A 19,946-nucleotide genomic window follows, 5' to 3' on the forward strand; every position below is an offset into this window, starting at 1 on the left:
TTGCTACATTAGCTTACAAGCTAACCATGTTGCTATTTTCATAGACTTACTTGCCAGTTGAGTGGCTAATATGTGAGCACCTAACGTGTGCTAAGGAAACTTGCCTTTTTTGTTCTTCTTTATGTGTTTGAGGTGGGATGCTGTCCCAGACACGACACCCAGTGTGTTCCTGTTCACTCTGTGCAGCGGAGTATAGGGCAGATATTTTAACCAAGGCCTTGATCCGGCCATCAGCCTTTTTCCAGCTCTGATTACAGGCTGCAGCTTGGCCTCAGACCTGCTGGATGTCCTTTGGACTGATGTGAAGATGTAAAAGTAGGAAAGTGGAAGCTGCTTGCCTTGGGAGCAACAGGGGTTCCCCTCTGGTCTATAAAGTGTTTTACTGAACAGAAAATAAATATGTTGTTTGGTGTTGAGATGGCTTGCCTCCAGGCTCAACAGCGTGTCTACCTCCCACTCAGGCTTTTGAACTCCAGGAAGGGTGAGGTGCTGTTACAGGCCCCCTAAGGCTGATCGCCGAGAGGCAGGCTTCCTCTTCCTGCTCTCGCTCTCTACTCCTCCCAGTACACCATTTACCTTACTCATTCTCCATCTCCTTGTCTTTGTTCCCCTCACTCCATTGCTACAAATTATAGCTTTTTCTGCCTTCTGTTATTGATAAGAGATTTTTCCTTATCCTGGTAGATCATAGGAATCAGGAAGAGGTAAGAGCAGAGAGACAGCGCTTAAATATTCGACAGACTTATTGTGGTCCCAGTGGGGAATATTGGTATGCAAGGTGACACAGGTCAAAGACATTCCAAAGGCAAACATGAGCACAAAGTTGTGACGCCCACTATAACAGCATGATAGAGTTTACTATAGAAGGAGTCAATTATAGAGCTGAGCCACATAAATGTCTGCCCGTGGCTGTATTAATGAGCAGCACAGCAGAGTGATTGAATACTGTTACATTTCTGATGACACTTTTATCCAAACCAACTTATGATACAGGTCCTTCCTGCTGTGGCCCTGCATGTCATCAGCACCGAGCAGAGCTGAGTTATGAAGTTGGTAATCAAGAAATAGTTAGATAAAAAGGACATTACATCAAAAAAGGGTAGGGTAAAAAAAAATGATATTGTGAATATTGCGATAATCTCGAAGTGAAGTTTGGCTTTTATTTTAGAAATAAATTCTGCTTCAGTGATGTTGCTAGGTACACGTCCTGCGTCTCTGGCACATTAAACTCTGAAAGAACACAGTGAACTCAGTATCCTATGTCCAGGGAATGCACAGTATTTTTTCCATGATAATGCTACATTGTGAACAACAAATCTGTACTAAAATAAACATAAAAGGAAAGTCGTTGTCATGACAGGAAAAAATCCACTGGTCACCGTTTCCGACCATCTGCACACTGTGTGCATATCTCCATCACTGTGACGTGATACTATACCAAAGCTTCATCGTTCAGGAGGCGGACTGTGTGGAAACTAGGGGTGTGACGAGATCTCGTGCCACGAATATTTCTCGTCGCATTAAAAATCTTTCTCGCGAGATTTGTGAGCTATCCAAACTTCTATTTTTGACCTGCATTTTGTTGCATCTCACAGTTTGCCGGTTTCAGTTTCTATGCAAGTTCAATATATGAAGTTGATTCTGCCGCTGAGCCACAACAATCTGCGTGTAAGTGGAGTGAAAAGCTTTTGGCCAGTCAGAGCGCTACATTTTAACACCCTCGCCCACCTGCCCCTCCGAGCCAAATGATTCACACGTTCAATTTAATTCAGTGCCTCAAGCAAGCCAGGGTGGCCGGATAACCGATCCCTCTTCGCCCGCTTGCTGTCACTGCTAATCGCGAGTTTCCCCGACGGTGTTGTTAACCACTCGTCAAAGTTACTGTGTGTGTGTTGCAAATAGTAGTGTAGCGCCAGTTAAAATGAATGAAGCTTTTACTGGAGGTGGTCTGAAGTATGGGCTGGGCTAATAAATCACTCTTGTAGTTTAGTTCAACACCGTAGTTATTTTCCTTTATCCGTGAATGTCCTTATATCCATGTGATGCTTGTTTACCTTTCTCAATCAATTTACTGTCCATTCGCTCCTTTTCCGTTTACCAAACCCTTTCAAAATAAAATACATCCGTTTAACAGGAAGTGTCAAACTAAAATATCTAAAATAATACATAGTAAATAAAAACCAACATGCACTATGTTGGTGTCCTTTACAAGTAGGCTAACTGCACGATGCAGAGACATATACAGCACCACCACAGCTCGGTACTCAAATCAACAACTGCACCTGTGAAGAAAACACTAAGAATTAAAAGAAAACACTAACAGGCCAAAACATTTCAAAATGCATGTGCAACTCGATTAAATAAAAGTCTGTTGGTCCAGTCATATATTTTGTCATTGTAGTTTTCTTAAAATCTCGTCTCGTCTCGTTCTCGTGAACACAATATCGTGTCTCGTCTCGTCTCGTGAGCTGAGAGTATCGTCACACCCCTAGTGGAAACCATAGAAATACACCACTATTTAGTTTATTTGAATTTTGTAGACAAGTGTATCAGAATGATGACATAGGACTGTACCCGACTCAGGATTTTATCAGTCAAATCAGATGTTGCTGTTCAATAAAAATTATTTGTCTATGTTTCAGTTCAGCGCCTCACTAAACATCTTTATCAGCCCACATCAGTATGTTTTACCTGCAGCCTCAGCCTTTCTTTGTCATCTGTGATGTGAAATCATCACATTTCCACACAGTCAGAGAAAGTCAAAGTGTGCGTTGTGCTCATAGTTCTCAGCTCACCATGGGGCACTGGGCTCCAGGAGCTGTTGGGCTCCTGACAGTGCTGGCAGAGCAGGGCAGGGGCATTTTGGTGCCCTAGGCCAGATTAGGATTTGGTGCTCCTAAATTACAGCTTCTCGCATGAAGTCACCACCATCATATTAAGTCGGTTGCATTTTTCTTTTCTTTTTTTAAATATTGTGGCAGCTAATATAAAAGTATATTTATGGTTCCCTTTATAAAACATTATTCACTGAGATGTTATCACTGTGCATTTTTGTAAGTTTTTTTGTTTTTGCAGAATTGGGATTTCATTTGTTTTTTATTTGTTTAATTTCCAGAAACATTCATGAATATAACCATGACTGTAACCATATAACATCAAACACAAGTTTAACACTTGACTTGTCGGAAATCACAAATAATTATTGTGGATTTCTCTAGGACCCACTCAAATGACCACCCACAAACCTCGAAACATCACTCTTGTTTTACTTTCAATGCCAAGAAAAAACTTGTGGAAGCTACATACTGCCTATGACTGACTACTGTATGCTTGCAACCTCCTCCATTTTATAGAGCCTTGACTTAGTGTACCATACATCTGTATTACAAAAGCAAAGTCTAGTAAGCTCTCAGTTACCATATGCCCCTCCAAGTGATCACTTTTTCATGTAGCCTGGTTTTTGACAGATTTGGGGGAAAAACCTGCAATGTCATACTATGCACCTAGATTGATTTAAAGCCATCATTTAGAATGTGGCAAAGGAGGCATGTGGTTATGTTTCCTAAGAGGCCACTGTGTTTGAATGGCTGTTCTTGTGTTTTTTTTGTGGATATTTGGATATGTTTTGTGTGTTGCACTTTGCTACGTCGTTATTTTGTATGGCTGCTACCTTGGCTGGTCTGTCTTCTAAAAGACATTTTGATCTCAACTGGACTTCCTAATAAAATAACGCTTCTGCCATTTGAATACTGCACTTGGCTATATTGCGATCCAGATCACCTTTCCATAATTTTACAGCTCTATTTATCAGGTTTGCTGCTGTAACAACATCCACTCTTTTGTTTCGGGTTTTCCAACAGATTTTAGAACCTGGCTGCAGGGATTTGCTCCGATTCACAAGAATCCCCAAAAGAGCATTATTGAGGTCCAGCACAGATGTTGGGTGATGAGGCTTGGCTCACATCTGACTTTCCAGTAGCTCCCAAAGGTGTTGGACGAGGTTGAGGTCAGGCCTCACACACCAAACTGGGGAAACCATGTCTTTGTGCAGGTCAAGGAAAGGGCCCAATAGCATTTAGTTTTTCATTAATCAGAATTAATGGGAACTAAACCATGAGAAATACCGTTACACAGTAAAAAGTATGTGGCCTCTGTATCTCTGTTCGCCCATTAGACATTAAGTCTAATCCTGTAATTCCTGTCTCTTCGTCTGATTCATTCAAAGCTCAGACTTACATGTCTTTATATGTGGTCTTGAATAAGCCTTACTAATTTAACTATCCATATGCAAACACTCCCTAGCAGCAGTGATTTGTCCCATCAGTCGATGGCTGACACTGCAGCCATTGTCAGGCAGCTATTGACCAATCGACAGCAGTGTGATGATCTTGTTACTGGTTGTCTAAATCCTCCGCCTGTACTGCCTGTCCTCAAGTCTTGGCAGATGCTCCTGTAGCTGTACTTGCTTGCTCAAAGCCTCCCCCTCTTATAAATATGGAGAAAGCGGTACAGTGGGCCAAATGCTAAATGGACACAAATAGGTTTGTGTTGGAAGGGTGAAGGCTCAGGGCAGGTAGCCAGGCAATGGCTGCTCTACGAGTAATATCTGCAGCACACTGTCTCAATCCAGAACGTGCAGGAGGGTTAAAGATCTATTTAAAAAGAAAACAAACAAGTGAGGGAATGATGACATGATGACTATTTTGTATGTACACTGTAGTCTCTGTCTATTCCTTGAAGGTCCAGTAGGCTATACGATGCTTACACTGAGTGATAGTCAAACATATTAATCAAAGATCCCATGTTTTTTATGGCTGCACTATTGCATCTGATTGAACCCGTAGATGTCTAGGTCTAGGTTGTTTGCACGTTTCCCCCACAATATACAGACATACTTGGTATCTTTGCAAACTTTGGCATCACCACTAAAAGTTTAGTGGGTTTTAGCTTGTGTTGGAGCTCTGACCCCAAGTGGCCAAAAAAAGATTCAATGCTGTGTCAAAGGTACTAGGAACTAAAACCAGTCCAGCATGGGCCTCTACGTAAGACCACCGGAGTAGGTCAAAAGCAGAAGACACTTTAACACCCTGATCTTTTCAGTTCATTCTGTGCTTTCATGTGCATTTAGCACGCCAATCTGTAATTCATCAAAAATAATTGTCACACAGAAGACCTAGGATGACCTGGGCCCTTGAGGGTCTCAAGCAGGATACCCAAATGGCGATCTAGCCTTGACCAGTTTTCTTTTATTTTCTTTTTCTGAAAAAAACATTTTTCACTGCTGTAAGTTCTATCAAATTCTGTCTCCTTTACACTATCCCAAAGTGCCATCGTTATCCTTACGGGGAAAGCATTCCATTAAAGTGCACTTGCAGTCCAACTGAAATCATCCCATTCAGAGAGTTACTTTTTACAACATTTAAAACTAATCTTATCCTGCTGGTTGTTCTCAGCTCTTTGTCCTGGAAACATTCCACAGTAAACTGTCCCAGCCTAATACTAAAACCCTCAGTCTGCTGCAAATCTTCAATTTAATCAGACATGGATGGAAATTCACAGTGTATCGTTGACTAAAAGGCATCTCACAGTTACTGTTACTTTTGCTGTTACTGTTGTCCATTGAAAACTTTGCTTCTATTTCAAAAATATGAACAATACAGGAATAAACTAAAAGACTTGTAATTACTTCATTCGTCCTTTGACTTTATGAGGATCTGTTCTTTTGGTGGTTAACTTGGGGATGTGTAATTTTCTGCACCAATGGCAGAGCTTCAATTCCTTCAACTGTAACATGAAAATCACCAAATTTGAAAGGCAGTTTGTATCACCGCTGTCAACAGAATGTCTTGTATCTCTCAATTCTCAGTCGCTTAAAACATCTTAATCACAACATGTCTATCATGCAGTTTTGTAGTCCTCTCTAGTATGAGTTACATTCAAACTTGTATAACAATTTATGTCCAGCAGAAACAGCCAGTGTCAGTGCTGTTCAGTGGAACGAGGGTGGTGGATTGCCAGTTTTAACCCTTAGGCACATGGATGTTTTTTCAAACATTCCTATTGCCTCAGGCATTTAGTGACCCAGCACTTATATAACACCAATTAAGTCAAATACTAAAATTAGATAGCTTGTATACTTTAATCTATTACTGTTACTATATTAGCAAACACAACAGTTAAAGCACACATTAATATTGTATATTTCAGTTTCATGATATCACTGTATCTTCTCCATATCTTATCTATGTTCATACGAGAAGGGGACATAAATCACCCTTAATCCTGTAGCAGGATATTTTGATTCATCCGTCAGTGGCCAGTGTTGCTGATTTAAAATTCTAATGAATTAAACAAAAATAAAAGCATTTGTCTGATTAAAACGTAAGAAAGATGATTCTGGAGAAAGATAGTTGATTGTTGAGTCTCATTCCCAGGTACATAAATACAGACACTTTGGGTTGCTACAGTATTTGACAACCTGACCTGACAAAAGAGGCAAAAGTGGAAACTGTTGTTTTTGAATGTTATCAAAACGTCTACTTGAAAATATTCAACATTATTCCTTCTTTAAAAAAAGTCACCATTTGCTGTAGCTCAGGGCTCTCATTATTATCTGCTTGGGAGAATATGTTGTTCCTGTTGAGCTGTCTCTGCTATAAATTCACCCAACAGACTCTATATCAGGCTGCTTGACAACTGTTTACTTCCCAAGTAGATCAAAAAGCGATGTGCAGGGCTCTTTATGTGAGGATTAGCTAGCTGGAGAAAATGCTAAACAAGTGATATTGGCAGTCTTGATCTTGGCAAGAAAAAGCCCCCAGAATTGCTTTTGGCATGCAGAAATGTGTTCCCCAGCGCTACAATTTATGTAAACACATGTGCATGTGAACACTGTTTCTATCTACATGTACACACACGCACAATTATGTGGTCCCACTCCACACACACACTTGCCTTAATGCGTCATACCTCCAAATCACCATGACAACGAAAAGCGCCTGACTGACCAGTGTGTGTGTGTGTGTGTGTGTGTGTGTGTGTGTGTGTCTGTTCTCATTGGTTTTCACTGAGCAACAACACATCATCCAAGTCCATTTCACAGTGTTATTGACTTCAGGCTGCAACCTGGTTATCTCTTCAACACAAACAACAGAATGACAATATACTTTTTGTTTATCACCTTTACCGTACACATCTGTGTGTATACTGTATAAAGTAACTAAATATGGATGTCGAGTTGGTTTTATTATTAGGAATTAAGTTTAAGATAAAAAAATCCCTCCCCTAGACCAAACCCAGCAATCAATTGATGCTAATAGCATGTACTATGTGTCTGATCTATCTTCTTGCTGTGTGTCATTGAACTCCATTGCTGTCCAAAAAATATTAAAGACACATCAGTTAGCCACAATGTTGCACCAAGTGACGTGTTCCTTCATTACCATCAACACACAGACTGTAGTTTATTTTGACTCAATCCTACATAAACTGTCTGGGGATCATTTAACCCATCCCTGAAAAGGAATGAGCAGCACCCGTACCTCAGTTAAGGGTCAGCAAAATAAAATTACAAAAAAATAAATAAAAAAATACAGCTACTGTAAATAGAGTCAGGCAAGGGCTTCCTCCAGAGTTAGTTTCACATTTCTACAGCTTTAAAGGAGAGTTGTAAAATTCACATCCTCTATGCAGTGTAGATACTGCAGCAGTCCATAGCTGGATGATGCATGGATGACGGACACTCCCGTAATCCCACTTTGGGTCCAGCCCCAATGGATCAGTAGGGCTCTTCATCTGCTCCCCCGCTGTGTACTGCCTCTGCCATATACCCCAGTCCAAATCCATTCTCAACATTGGCTTGGCAGTCCTTCAAGGCAGCTACAGCAAGCTAGCAACAAACTGTTTTGCTGGAATGAAATAGAGCAGGAGCAACCTCCTCTGCCCCTATGGACCATCCTCCCCTGGCGAAGGAGCTCCGTCACCTTATATGATTCATTTAAAAATTTAATGGCAATAGATATATGATCACACTCAGTGGGATCACAGGTTCCTTCTTCTCTCGAAGTATAATAGTGAGAGTCTTTCCTTCACTATAGCTTCAGTGACCTCACTGCACAGTGTACTTGTGACTTAATTTTGCATGTTCAGAGCAGTGTAAGTGGCTATGTAACAACATCCGCCAATTCAGCGTCCTTTTTAATCACATAGTGAAACAAGGACAGGGAAAGCTCACCACTTCTTTACGACATGTTATCAAAAGCCTCTACTTGACAACCAGCATTGTTGCCCCCTTTCCGGCCCAGAGGGAGCTGCTCTCTGTTTGGGTTTCTAAGGTGACCATAAAGGGGCCTAGGTTGATTCCACTTTCTTTTGAACACATTGATGTATACCAGATCTCCTGGATGTGTCCTCTGTCTCTCCAGGATCTCTGCCTCTCTGTCCTCAGTGGCTCATTTTACCTGTTGGAATATAACCTTGTGGATTTGAGTTAGGTATTGCAAGTCTTTGGTTATTTTGGGCACACACTTCAAACTCACTCAGTAAGTCAGTCGCTGCCATAAACGGTGACCACCATACTCTGGTGTGTCAAATCTCCCCCTTGCGCAATGGTCACTGCCATGAACCCAGACAATAGAAACACAATAGTTTTTTGGGCGTCACAAGGAGCCCTTGGATGTTTCTCCATATTCCACACGACACCTTTGAATATAGTTTGGTATGCCCCTTTATTTATTCAGAGGCATTTTTGGTCTGCGTGTTCTCTATTAACAGCTGTTAAGAGCGATTGTATGTTGATGAGCAATCTTGTATATGCAATATTGGTGCCATGACGCTGCCTACCGCTGCCTGCTTGACTGCCTCGTCAGCCAGATTGTTACCTTTGGAAAAGAGGGTGTCAGTTTTCTGATGGGCTGGGTGTCCAGCAGCTCAGAAATTGCTTCCCTGTGAGCCACAGGGGTACCGTCTGCCCTCTGAAAACCTCTCTGTTTCCAGGTGTTAGCATGAACATGACACAAGCGGAAGCCGAATCAGTGTAAACATTGAGTCGTTTTCCAGCTGCCAACTTACAGGCAGCTGTCAAGACCTTGACTTCTGCTAGCTGGGCAGAGCATGACTGATCAACTTCCTGTGTTTGTAGTATCATGAAAGTAAAACCATCATCCTTCAACTGTACAATGCCATAACCTGCTTGATTATTTGTTTCATCTCGAAAACGAGAACCATCAACAATTAAGGTAAAATCAGCGGTGATTGGCTGATTATGTAGATCTTTTGTGTTGCTCACATAGTCATGACGTGTTCCATCTGGCGTTGTCCAATTTCGTGCTGTATTAAGCCAAGGGCTGCTTACCGGTGGTTGAGTCTTGCATTAGCACCACGGAAGGCATAGCCTGACCCCTCCGCTACATAGAGATGGAATGGTTTGGCATAATCCAGATTCCCTAGCGCTGGAGCAGACTGCAGATGTCCCTTGAGTGCTTGAAAAGCATTCTGTGGCTTCTGTCCATGACAGACAAGCTGCATTGTTAGTTTGTCCCGCTGCCCATATTGGGACTCGTAATGGTGCTGTCTTGATAGCATAATCACATATCCAGGGTCGACTGTATGCTGTCATTCCCAGGAAAGCATTTGTCCTACTGTCTGTGGCTGTGAAGCTTAGGTTACTGCTTCCACCTGTGTCTCTTATCCACACACAACTGTCTGCCAAGATACTCAACTTTTTGCTGGCAAAACGGCAGTTTGTCTCGGCTGACTTTGTGTCCTCCTATTGCCAAGGCAGTTAGTACTGCGGTAGAGTCCTCTTCACATTGCTCTCTGGATGGGCTGCAAACAAGTAAGTCATCCACATACTGTAATACAGTACTTGGAATGTCAAGGTGTTGCAGGTCTTTTGTCAACATTCTGTTAAATATTGATGGAGCGTCAGAAAAACTCGGTAATCAAGTGTAAGTGTATTGCTCACCTTGGTAGGTAAAGGCAAACAGATGTCGTGAGTCTGGATGCAGTGGCACACTGAAAAATGCGGAACATAACGGAACTATGTACCACTTTGGGTCGGGAGGGATGTTTGAGAGCAATGTGTGTAGATCCAGGCCGACTGGGGCTTCAGCCTCTAAAATGGAGTTAATTGTTCTTAAATTATGTACCAATCAATAATCGAGGGGTGTGGCTTTTTGATTAGAAAAATGGGAGTGTCGCAGGGGCTCTTGGTTTCGACCAGGACCCCTGCTTCCACTAAGCCCTCAATAGTGAGCTGTATCCCTTCAATGGTGTGTTGCTTGAGTGGATATTGTCTCTTATATGGTAGTATGGCCCCTGGTTTTACTTTGATCTGTGCTGGTGGTGCTGGGTTGACAAATCCCACATTTGTCTTATGGGCCGACCACAGTTGGTGAGGGACTTGATCCAGCAGCTGCTGCTCATGCTCTGTTGTCACTGACGTGTGCATGTGTGGCTTTCCCTCTACCAGAACCTTTTCCGTCATTAATTCTTTGCCGATATCCTGAGTTACTCTATTCCATTCCATTCCATTTCATCTTCTTCCACTTATTTTTACGTTCCCAGGCCAGATGAGATATGTAATCTCTCCAGTGGGTTCTGGGTCTGCCCGGGGTCTCCTCCCAGTAGGACATGCCTGGAAAACCTCCAAGGGGAGGCACCCAGGAGGCATCCTGATTAGATGCCCGAACCACCTCAACTGGCTCCTCTCAATGCGAAGGAGCAGCGGCTCTACTCTGAGCTCCCTCCGGATGTCTGAGCTCCTCACCCTATCCCTAAGGCTGAGCCAAGCCACCCTACGGAGGAAACTCATTTCGGTCGCTTGTATCCGCGATCTTGTTCTTTCGGTCACGACCCACAGCTCGTGACCATAAGTGAGGGTGGAACATAGATGGACCGGTAAATCGAGAGCTTCGCCTTGCGGCTCAGCTCCCTCTTCACCACGATGCTCCGGTACAACGCCCGCAATACTGCAGACGCTGCACCAAGCCGTCTGTCCACCTCATGCTCCATTCTCCCATCACTCGTAACCAAGACCCCGAGATACTTAAACTCCTTCGCTTGGGTCATGAGCTCACTCCCCAACCGGAGGGGGCATCCACCGTTTTCGGGCAGAGAACCATGGCCTCAGATTTAGAGGTGCTGACCCTCATCCCGACCGTGTCACACTCGGCTGCGAACTTCCCCAATGGCTGCTGGAGGTCACGGGCTGAGGAAGCCGACATAACCATGTCATCCGCAAAAAGCAAAGACGCAATTCTGAGGTTACCATACCGGACACTCTCCTCACCATGGTTGCGCCTTGAGATCCTGTCCATGAATATGCCAACTCATGCCAACGAGTTGGCATGTGGGCTGTCTCATTTTTTGTCTTATCTGGGGTTTCCATGTGAGCCAGGAATGTTTCAGGTTGGATACCTCATGCAGCAATCAGCATTGGGACAGGCTGTGTGAAGGATATTACCTGCGATTTCCCAGAGAAGCCTATCGTCTTTATAGATGAATTTGAGAGGGGGAGTCTGGAGCCTTCTTTCCCAATGCATGAATATGTAGCACCTGCATCCACCATGAAAGAGTATTCTTGTTCTTGGATCAGAACCGGCATGATGGGTTCATCACCTGGTTGTGATGAAATCCAAATCCGAGTCATTTCATATTAAGTATCGGCCGATACCAAGTCCCGATCCGATACTTAGCCCTAACTAATATTTTCCTAGATAATACAGCTGCATTAAGAAAAAATTACCTGCATCCAAGCTGTTCCTTAATAGGTTTTTTTTATTTTGTTGAAACAAAGTAAATACTTTCATATGGCTTTCTTATTCTGCATACACTATTGCAACATTGGTTTTCATTTGCTTTTTGTTTTTTAAATCGAGAAGTCAGTAATTAAACCCTGATCCTCTACCACGGAGATGGGCTGGTTATCCAGAGTGATGAATTCAGTCACCTTCTCTGTAATATTTTTGGCCATGTCGCTGTCTCGAGGATATTTCTTTTTCCTTTTGAAAGTATCTGCGAGTGTTTGTTGCTTCGGTGCCTTTGCCTGTATTGCTTGAGTTGTGGTCCTTTGAGTGTTTGTTTGTTTTTTTGTTGTCTCTCTTTTTTTGCTTTTTTTTTTTTTTACTATAAATCATTTCATAAATCAATGTGTCACATCGTCTGTTGTTTCATTACTTACTGATAATTAACGTAGTGTGTTTACATTACATGCTGTGCTAAATGTGCAGGCTTACATGTTACCTATTTAGCTCTGCACATCAAATACTTTATAGCGTTACTTCACTGCAGTCTGTTGGTCACCTAGAACCACTCATGAACCTGTAAAAGACAAAAGTTAAACAGATTTAAGCATATGTACTAATCTACTGTAAGCAACATTATGTGACAGGGACAAACACATATTAGCAATATTTACCTAAGCAAAATGTCATGGAAAACTTTGATCTTGTTTGTTGATGTTGTTTTTGTCTGGATGAGATTCCTGCTCGAACATGTGTGGTTGTTATTGTGGTGAACTGAACACAGAATTGGCCAGTGTCGAAATCTTCTTTCGAGTAATGACACCTTTCATGCTTCTTGATGAAATCATTGGTCTCTGTCCACTAGGGGTGCAACGGATCAAGAAACTCACGGTTGGGATCGCTTCTCGGATCAGAGTCACGGATCGGATAATTTTTCGGATCAGCAAAAAAAAAAAAAAAAAAAAAGACGAGACAAATAACTTTGTCTTTCGTTTATTATGTAAAACACTTGTTAAATTAAAATATATAAAATCAACTTAAAGTGCACAAGGCATAATATCTTCTTTTTAACATAATTAATGAAAAACAACTTAAAGTGCAATATAAGAAGGCATATCTCCTTCCTTTATGGGCGCAACAGAGGATGCTTGGGATAGTTCATCCACAACTTTTTTCTTCTCCTGCTCATAAAGATCTGGCACCATCTTTTCGCTGAAGTGGGTGCGCGACGGGATGTCGTAACCTGGCTCAAGCACTTTCAGCATGTGTTTAAAGCCCTCGTTTTGCACAACCAAATATGGCCTCATGTCTGCAGCTATAAACACACTGATAGCAAGGGGCTGCTTAAATGCCGCGGTGATAAGCGGTTGATGAGCAGCCTTCGTTTTCACTCCTGTCAGTGAAACACGGGGGTGATGTCGCTTCAAATGCGTGGACATGCTTGATGTGTTTCCTCTGTCATATGGCTTTCCTGTGCCACAGTGCCTACACACCGTCACGGTTTTATCCACTAACCTCTTTCCTTCATCATTATATTTGACAGGGAAGCCAAAATGCTCCCATACAGGGGATTTAAATGACGCGGGGCGTTCAGGCTCCTCCGTTCCTCCGCTCACCATGACCACGCTGCACTTAACAAGTGTGTGGATTGAACAAGTACAAATATCCACTTTTGTGAAGAATTCAACTGACTCTGTTAATCGAGACACAAAGGAGAATCAATTGGTCCATGATGGAGTTGCTAAACTGGTCACTGAATGCAATCGACAGAGTGTTCTCAACAAGGCGTACTGGTTCTGGTGAGCCTACATGCCCGGACGGGACCTTCATGGCCGGCTACACAATGGATGGATGGGGAAAATGGAGAGTCTTGTGCCTTGCCGTAATGGATATAGAGGACGTTGAGGACGTGTACATATTCACGTTCATGACAATCGGAATGCTCTCCCTGGGATATGGAATGTTCATGCTACTTCGGAAGCTGAGAAAGATCGCTGCCGAGCAGACCAGTGTGAGGGCTGACAACGCCAAAACTCGGAGTGCTGTGGTGGAGATGCGATCTGGCATCTCCACAATGTGCGAGTACATGGGAAAGATGCGAGCAGACGTGGCTTCTAACCAAGAGGTCTTGGTGAAGCTAAGCGCGGCGAAAGCTACAGAAGAGATGGATGAATAAAGACGGCAATACTGGCTCTCACACCATCCCAGTTAACAACCAAATAACTGAAACTAACCTATATCGATTGGATCACCTTATGACTGTGTTACACTCCAGGCAACAAGTAGAGACTGTTGTTCAATCATGATGGACCAATATAGACACTGTGCAGACACACACGTAGTCTGTTGACTGTCTAGAGCTGGACTGCAGCTCTGTTCACTGCATGCTGCTATAACATGTACGTCAAAATACAAAAGAAATATAACTTGTGGAAATAATGTATTCTGTGGGTAACGGGGGCGGGACTAGATAAGCATCTGCTTCTCCCGCTTTCCCTTTCGGCCATGTGTACTACCTGATTTTAACTAAGATGATGTGTGATGATGACTGTCTAATAACATGCCGAAATAAATAAATAAATAAATAAACATGCGCACAACTTTTTTTTTTCATAAATCAATCCGTGGATCACGTGTGTGCCGAACCGAAGATATTGATCCGAACGGATCACGGATCAATGATGATCCGTTGCACCACTACTGTCCACTGCATTTTTTCAGTTACGGAAGCCCACGCTCACAAAGGCATCCAGTGTAGTAGCTAGCCTTGACACTATAGTCCAGTTGTTATCAGTCTCGGTTGTGATACCAAGTGAAGACAGATGAATGCTTCTCACCACTGAAAATGGCGGCAGGGTAGGATATGCATAAGGATATTTATTTTCATTCCAGACATATTGTACATGAAATTAACAGGCAACAGGTCTGCTGTACTTGATATGCCGCATCTGTCGGGCGGATAGATTGTCTTGGCAAAGGAGAAGTGCTTGATATTTTTGGGCTTATATGTTTGTTGAGGTACTATGTACAGTACCACTGCAGCAACAGTTGCATATAAATCATGGATTCCAGTTTCTCTTCATTTCTGAAATTAGACAAACACTGAATGAGCTGTGACCTGCATATTCTCAGCTGAGCCATTTCTCCTGTATATCAAGCCTGTAGTTGTTGATTCCAGATGTTGCCAGCTTGTTTAGCTTTAGCTGATTTACTTTGAGAAAATCCCAAAGAAAAAAAATGTAAAGTCTGTCTTTTTCCCTTCTGTTGGATATTTTCTTCAAAATCCTATTAAAACAGAGCACTACTCCCAGCAGTAGAATATTTGAATTCAGTGTGTCTCTTGGCAGCACAATCCAAACAGCGGAGGAAAAAGGTCATGGGGAATGTTTCCATGACTGGTGAGAAGTACAGTATATGAAGCGATTATGTAAAAGTGGGAAGCAATGATTGTTGGGCCAGTCCACACTTGAGGTCATATTCACAACACTCTCTAACTTCTGCTTTTGAATGCTGACTGCTTTTTTTTGTTTGCCACAAACTTTGCAGTGACTGTGTTAGTCAAAGTGTTGTGGTAGGGAGGACTGTTTACCTCAGACTGTATCCACAACATAATACTGTAGATAATGAGGCCAAGATACCAAGCAATCCACAATTTTTAATACTTTTCTTTCATATATGATTTTCTGATAATGTGAGTAAATGTGATGAAGGCGTGATTCAGAGAAAAATGGTCTAATCAAAGAGATAAATAAGTAACTGAACTATTGAAGCTGTGATCACATTGTGGATCATGTCAATGCTTGCTTGTATTTAACTGCAGGAAGATTTTGAGGCTGCCACTTAGCAATGTCTTTAAAGCATTAAAGTGTTTATGGCTATTTGCAGGGTTGGAACTTTGATTTTTCTGTAATGTGCATGAAGCACTAACTCTTTTCTTAAGGAACACTTGCAATGAACATCATGAACATATGTACATTTATAAATAATTAAACTTCAGTTGGTAGTTATTTCACTGTTAACAAACAATGGAATGATTTCTAAACCATGTATTAAGCAACTGTATATTGTTAAGTTGCAACTAATGTTATTTACTTTGTAAATGCTTAATAAATACTGTGTAGTTCATCTATGGACATTAATTGGATGGTCATTATAAAGTTAAAGCTGATGTTCATAAATCTTTGCAATAGCTTTAAAAATGGTTTATAAAACATTTGATTGTTAACAGTGAATTAACTATTGCCTAAAGTTTAATTAACTTTTAAATTTACCATCTATTATTGCAGGTTATTATAGTGTTACCTAGTTCATTCTATGTAAAGTACATAAGTATTATTTTATATTGTATGAAGTATAGAATTTGTTGATATTGCAGCTTAATAATGTGTCCCTTAAAATCAAATTTGATGTGAATGTTTACTCTTCAACATTATGTGTCTCTCACAGATGCAGATCTACATGTACAACTCAGATGACTTTGACAGCCTCAGTTCGGCACTCAGGGAGAAGAGGATCATCGCAACCATGGCTGTGTTTTTTCAGGTAATAACTGTTTTTTTGTTTCTTTTTACACAGCCTGCTTGTGTTTGTGTGTGTGTATTGTTGAGGAATGAGGAAAAGACCAGTTTCATTTAGTCTGTCCTTGTGGAATTTGGACCTTTATGGTTTGAGAGTTCCCCCCAAAAACGAAACTTATGTCCCTTTCCTATTTATCACCATATCACAGTTGTTCAGGCAACTAAAACACAGAGAGTGGACTGCTACAGTTATTTCTCATTATCTTACATAACAGAACAGGCCTAGCAGCCTCACATTGCAGCTGAAGGACTTAGAATTTCAATGTCGTTTTTGGATGTGAACTGTCTGTCTGTGGAGTCACAATAATTACTACTATGTTTACCCATATTTACCCATATATTCACCATTCCTCAATTGCATACACAATAAGTGCAAAATAAAACTTTTGGAGGTATACATATGATACTAAATTCTGAGAACAGCTCATTCTGTTGGTGGAACAAACAAAGGTCTGTGTAAGCAGGCATACTGAACAACCACTGTAACCCACATCTGAGTAATGCCATTACAAAAGCCTATGCAGCCGGTTGAAATGTTTTATTTCAGTTATTGTCAACACAAAAAGCCTTTTATGTTTTGCCATTTATTACAAAGTTTACAAAATGCATATTTATATTGTTGATGAGAAAAGCTGCAGATAAGAATAAACGGCAGGGTGGTAATTCATCACTGTGGGTGGCTGGACTGAAATTCTGGTCCTAAAAAGACAAAAGGTGTGGCAGTTAGTTTAGTTCAGAGACATTGTTTTTATCAGAATGTGTTAGGACTGTGTTTACTATACAGTGTGAACAGTGACATGATCAGGCTAACATATATACAGTGTGAAGACTGCAGAGTTCTGTATGTTTTTTGTGAAGCCCTCTGTACATTTAAGATATGATTGGCAGGATCTTTAATTTTAATATAACAGACAGGATTTATTCATTATTTTACTCAGATGATGTCAGTACTCATAATACATACGTCACAGGGCCATCTGCCCTCTTTCAGGAGGAAAGTAAGGATCAGTTGTGTACACAGCTAAGGATTTTATATCTTCAAATAGCGGAACCATGGACTGCAGAGAAATAACATGTTCATCAGACAGCCACATGGTTTTCACAGGGCACACAGTTTACAAAGTACAACTAAGTGAGATCTTCAGCCACTTTAGACTTACTTGTCACTGTCACTTGGTCCAATGCTTGATTAAGCAGGATCTTCCAGCTCTGCAGGCCTAGTTGTTTTTTTATGGGGGGCGAAGCCAGAGCTGCTCCTTGTTCTTTCCTGGAGCAAGAAGTTCATACGGTGTCATTACTACAGTTAGATACACGTAATAAGCCTTTGTTATGTCCTCAAAAATGTATAGCGAAGTTTCCCAACCTCAAATCTTAACAGCAATGCCAAGTAGTTACAATATGCTGAATTGAACATAATTTTCTCTCCTTTATCTACTACTTGGTCCAAACAATCACAATTTATAGTCATCTGTTATAAATAAAATTTATAAATAATTGACAGCAGAGAAAGAATATGGAAAACTCTACCGAGCCCCTGGTGCTCCAACAGTTGGTCAAAATTTGTGTGTAAGTTTACATTATAGCTTACTTAGCTCAGTCTAAGCAACGCCACGTTTTATTCTGAAATGCCACATCAGATTGACCTGTTTCTTCTCTGGGTGTCATCCTGAGGTTGAGTACTATCAGTCTGAAGTGGAACGGTAGAGTAAAAAAAAAAGATTTTTTTTTAAACTTTAACCTTAATGTTAAGGAAATATGAACGTGTAACGGGCTTTTATTTTGAAAGGCTACATCGCGCACCGCAAAACAACGTGTGGGCTGGCTTGACCAAGTGTTTCTAGTTTTGGGCTGGCTTGACCGCAGTGTTTCACTATCTCATAATTACGAGATCTTTTCTCATAATTACGAGATCCTGATGTCGTAATTACGAGATCTTTTCCCGCTGTTCGGATGCATCGCGCGATTCAGAGGCATTCAGACGCATAGGCCCATTTTAAAAAGTTTATTTTATTTTTATTATTATTATTTACGTTCTGCAGAGAAGGGAGACTAGTGTCGGACACGGTTTGGAATGAAAGGGAAAAAACATGACAGAGTAACACGGCGAATATCGCTAGTATATAGATTTTTTTTTTTTATTTCTTTTTTTTGAAGACATTAGTTTAGGCGGCAGCCCTTTGTTGTTAAGGCGGCTGCCTTAACAGGAAAGCGCTGCGGGAAGCCCTGCAAAGTACGACGCCTGGGAGGTTCCTATGTCGAATAGTACATATGAGGCGTAATGAACCAGTCTTTTATTCTTATCTGAAAATTCAAACATGCAGGGCCCAATCAGCTTTAGAGGGGACAGTTACATTACATTTTGTCAAGAGCCATTCCAACAGTAGTACTCTAACAAACACTCTCACCCTGCCAGCAGAGGAAAACTATATTGGCAAATCATATTTTTCCAGGGATGGGAAACCCACTAGGTGACCATTTCCATTCACTGGGTGGGAGCTAGCGACTGTTATTCATTCTTCCAGAAATTCATTCTTAACTGTCTTTTTCTCTAGAACTAGTGTTGTATTATCAAACAGTGTTAATTTATTTGAAGTTAACAAAATTTTCAGTGATAAAATAATTTAGATGTATTACAATCTTTTATGAATCCTATCTAAATAATCATTACTATCTCTGAGGGAATCTGCCAACTGTCTTTGTTTGACAGATGTTGTGTCATGGTGCTCCTCATGCACAGTAGGCCACCTCCAGCATGAAGAAAACAATCGGGTCATGTGGAATACTTTTATCAACGTCAATCAAACAGATGTTGTTTATTTCAAAGATCTGTGTTGCCTTGTGTATTACTATCAAATGACTGCATTTGCTGTAATGTTACTGTGCGACACTCACGTGAAGTTGCAGAACAGTTTTCTCCGTTTTGCGAGAATGATACTAATGATTCCGTGTTCAGTGATGGCATCTACCAAAGGCTTGTTATTATAATTGTTAAGCTCTTTTGAAGTAAGCGCAAAGTTTCTCATTTATAAGCTTAATGTTTTACTTGTGTTTACGTGTGTGAATTGATCTGGATATGAAGCGTCAGTAGCGAGAATAAGATGGAATCCTCTTCGTTTCTAAGCTTCTCTGACAGCAGTGTGTGACAAAAGTTATAAGAAGGCGTCCTTTCTTTCCGCTTATATGCTTTACTCGCGGTTGTGTTAATCGACCTTTATTTGAAGCGTCCATAGCACAAAATACAAAAGGCTAACCACATTTCCCACCCTAATAATTACAATAATAATAATAATAATTATAATAACAGTAAAGTAAAAAGTAAGTAAGTAAGTAGCGAGCAAGTTTGATAGCTTGATGATGTAATAACTATTCGCAGCAATTAATTTTGAAAGGGCAATGGTCAGTGGGGGAATCCTGTAAAATTCACTGGGCTACTCGCCTACTCAGTCAGACTACTGCATTTATCGGGCTGGCCTGAAGTTCGGGCAAAAAAAGTCAAAATTATGATTTAGGTTAGTGTAATGATCCCCTACAATGAGGATCAGAATTAAGGTCAGAGGTCAGTATATGTGGTTGCATACTACCCTAAGAGCGTGTTTTGTAAGTCTCATCTCACTTTTGACTTTTG

At 41.2% G+C, this 19,946-nt stretch overlaps 1 protein-coding gene across 1 annotated transcript in view; it reads left to right on the forward strand.

The window, feature by feature from the left end:
• LOC311252755 (receptor-type tyrosine-protein phosphatase gamma-like) overlaps window positions 1–19,946 on the forward strand; it is a 480,433-nt gene that overhangs the window by 322,887 nt on the left and 137,600 nt on the right. Inside the window, exon 5 of the mRNA XM_084346266.1 lies at window positions 16,191–16,286. Coding sequence (XP_084202392.1) covers window positions 16,191–16,286 — 96 coding nt within the window. The remainder of the gene's footprint in view (window positions 1–16,190; window positions 16,287–19,946) is intronic.

Source organism: Pagrus pagrus, assembly GCF_965226575.1.
Source record: "Pagrus pagrus genome assembly, chromosome: 3".
Taxonomy (NCBI): domain Eukaryota; kingdom Metazoa; phylum Chordata; class Actinopteri; order Spariformes; family Sparidae; genus Pagrus; species Pagrus pagrus.